At 37.2% G+C, this 3,162-nt stretch overlaps 1 protein-coding gene across 1 annotated transcript; it reads left to right on the top strand.

Moving 5' to 3' along the window:
• Positions 1 to 343: 343 nt before the first annotated feature.
• Positions 344 to 2,848, top strand: LOC110116334 (alpha/beta hydrolase domain-containing protein 17A; the record flags this gene model as incomplete). The annotated part of the gene is given in 3 exon segments (XM_020849880.2): positions 344 to 2,385; positions 2,474 to 2,710; positions 2,801 to 2,848. Coding segments are annotated over 3 exon segments (447 nt in total), but the record flags the coding sequence as incomplete, so codon positions are not given.
• Between the last annotated feature and the right edge of the window lie 314 nt (positions 2,849 to 3,162).

The raw sequence follows: 3,162 nt of genomic DNA on the forward strand, positions 1-3,162 counted from the left end.
TTGTAGAGAGGAAGAGAGAAATGGAATAAGCTCTCAAGCTTTTCCAAGGAAGAAACCCTTAGATTTTTTTTAGAGACTTTGCTCAAATAATTAACAACCTTTCATACTTCAAAACACCTCAATTTTATAGGAGAAAAGGGGGCAGCCAAACAACCAAACCACCTCCAATTGAACCAATCAGGTAAGGGGAAATAGAACGCCAGCAATCCGTCCATAAACAACATCCGAAGAGCCACACAGGAAACCAAAAAAAGTAGTTAAGGGGGAAGGAATGGACGGCCAGGGGAACCGGAATAGGCAGTCAGGGGAACTGGAACAGACATCCAGGCAGGGATAATCGAAGGGCCACAGGGAAGGGGAAAGAACAAGATACACTCCACATAATGAGCTAAAAATGAGAGAACTGCCCATCATAATGAGCTGAAAAACAGCAGCTCAACATTAATGAGCTGACACATAGTAGCTAAAAAACACAGCCAAAAAACCGAGTAGCCAAGCCCAACACGAGAAGCAACCAGCAGCCTAAGAACCAAGGAACCCAAATAGCTAGCACACCCAAAGTTTGCCAAGCCCAAGCACTACCTACTCATGAATATTGGATGCTTTCCATCATAGGGTAGTATAAAAAAAATAAAAAAACTATAGCATTCAATTTACAATAAAAAAAACTAAAATAAACTGAAATTTGCAAGCATCGGACTAAAATTGGGTCTTATCTGGTTTGAGTCGATTTGAGTTCGACGGGGCTTAAATGAGTTGATGGTGTCCAATTCGACTTGATTTGAGTAAAGAAAGTGCCAACACACGATTTAAACATGGGATGTGTAGACCAATTGCCACCAATTTAGATAGTTATTTCCAATCAATCAATTGTTGAATTGATATTTTTTAAATCTCCAATTGGATTTGAATTACCAGCTTTGGTTCTAAAGGAACCCAAGACCTGATGGAATTTGAATATTATTGTTTTTTCCGGAAGAGCAAAACTATGGTACTAATTGATTTGCAAAAACGGATAGAAACAAAACCGCAATAATAAAGGCTACATCTATGAGAAAAATAGGAAGGATGGAAATGCATCGATGAAAGATGCAAGATTGTGGCAATACAATCATGCAGACTGCAGCTTTGGGAATAGAAGGGAAAAAGCTCCGATAACATTACAAGAATTGAAGAATCCGTTGAGTATGTCATTTTGATATTTGTGCAAAACTTATACAATAATAGGAGAGCTTTTAATAGAAAAATATAAAAAATCAAGTAATAAAAAATAACCACAAAATTAATTGCAGTAAGACATCCCATAGTTGTTCCGTACAATCGGTTAGCACACATGGATTGCGAAGTGGTAGCAAGGATATCATGGATCCATGAGGTGGCAGGGAGGAGCCAACTATGGATTCAGCTTGGGTGGAGTCTAGTGTGTAGATGGTGTTGTAGGTCTAGCAGAAGATGGTGCTACAGGTGCCAATCGGGAGCGAAAGTCTGGGATCAGGAGTCTGGACCAGTTGTGGGTTAGAGCAAGGGGGTATGGCCTGCTGGGAACACAAACCAATATGCATATGGAAACAAAGAGATTGGGAATCTTGAACCATTCATTTAAGGAACCTTAATATCAAACAAGTACAAGTCAGTAGAAAAAGTTCAGTAAAGATCCACCAGTTTAGGCAGTATGAATCCTGCATGACAGAGAGAAGGCATTAAAGGGAACCAGCCAATTACATTATTTAACTTTCTTGTTGAATTCTTTCAGCAGAACCTTTTCCAGGTATGAAAAGGAAACTTAACATCATTCCAAAGTTCTTGTGCCGAGAAAGAGTTGAATCTAAAACATTTGGAGTTTCTTTCCTTCAAAATGTACCACAAAGAAGCAAGCATTGAAAATGTTCCAAATTACTAACTGGTAATTTGGGATTCATTTGACTATGATAAAGGAGAAAATAACTAGCAATGGATATAAAAGTTATGCGCAAGGCTCAAACGGTGCATTTCAATTATTGCCCTCCTTAATCTTCCCCTTTGTAGTGCTTAGAGATCCAACATTATCAAGGTTAAGATTTTTGAGGGCATAAATATTGCACTACTACGGGTGCAAGTCAAAATTGCAAGTGCCAGCAAAAATCAACATTATCTGGATTGCACATGAACCACATAAAAATTTTTAGGTTATTTTCCATTCATTGACTGCTAGATTTGAGCGAATTTTTGTGATCCTGTTAAATTATGTGGCAAACTATTATGGAAGCAAAGCAAAATTTGAAGCTTATTTCTGATTTTAGGCTGGCATCTTCATTAATTTGCTTAATCAAAATACTTAAAGATATTCATTTTGAGATCTATCTCTGCAGGTATGATTATTCTGGATATGGCCAATCATCCGGAAAGGTCCACGATCATTTCAAGTAACATGTGCTTTGATTTACACTATATTGATTTCTTTGGTGATGCTAAATTTGCAATTCTCTTATGGCAGCCAAGTGAGCAAAACACCTATGTTGATATTGAGGCAGTTTATAAATGTCTTCAAGAAAATTATGGGACCAATGCAGAAAATATTATTTTGTACGGTCAATCAGTTGGCAGTGGCCCTACTTTAGATTTGGCCACTCAATTGTCTAATATAAGAGCAGTTGTTCTGCACAGCCCCATTCTGTCAGGTCTCCGAGTAATGTACCCGGTGAAGCACTCATACTGGTTTGACATATATAAGGTGCAAATTGTATCTTGTTGATTCTATCATATAGTGGTTTGTTTTGCTTGACCACTGTTAATAGTTTCTCAAACATGCTTTTCACTGCAGAACATTGATAAAGTTCCACGTGTAACCTGTCCAGTGTTAATAATTCATGTAAGTTAGAGTTCTCTGTATCTTTTCTCATCTTATGCCGTGTCATGTTTTTTCCCAAAGTCTTGTATAGTAGTTGCTCTATGGTGTCAGTAATTTGTGTTTGGATAGTCATGTTATTGATGATTTTATTCTTGTCCTATTTCTAGCCTAGCCTGTTCTAGAAAACATGATTTCGACCATGAAATTTATTACCGTATTAGTACCTTTAAAAAGTACTTAAAAGGAGTCAATTGGTTCTTACGTCATGCTTTATTTGCTTTTAAGTGTTTTTTTTTATAGAAGTACTTGGCAGTTCTTGTATTAGATGGTGATAT

Source organism: Dendrobium catenatum, unplaced genomic scaffold (assembly GCF_001605985.2).
Source record: "Dendrobium catenatum unplaced genomic scaffold, ASM160598v2 original_scaffold_177812, whole genome shotgun sequence".
In the NCBI taxonomy this organism is placed as follows: Eukaryota; Viridiplantae; Streptophyta; class Magnoliopsida; order Asparagales; family Orchidaceae; genus Dendrobium; species Dendrobium catenatum.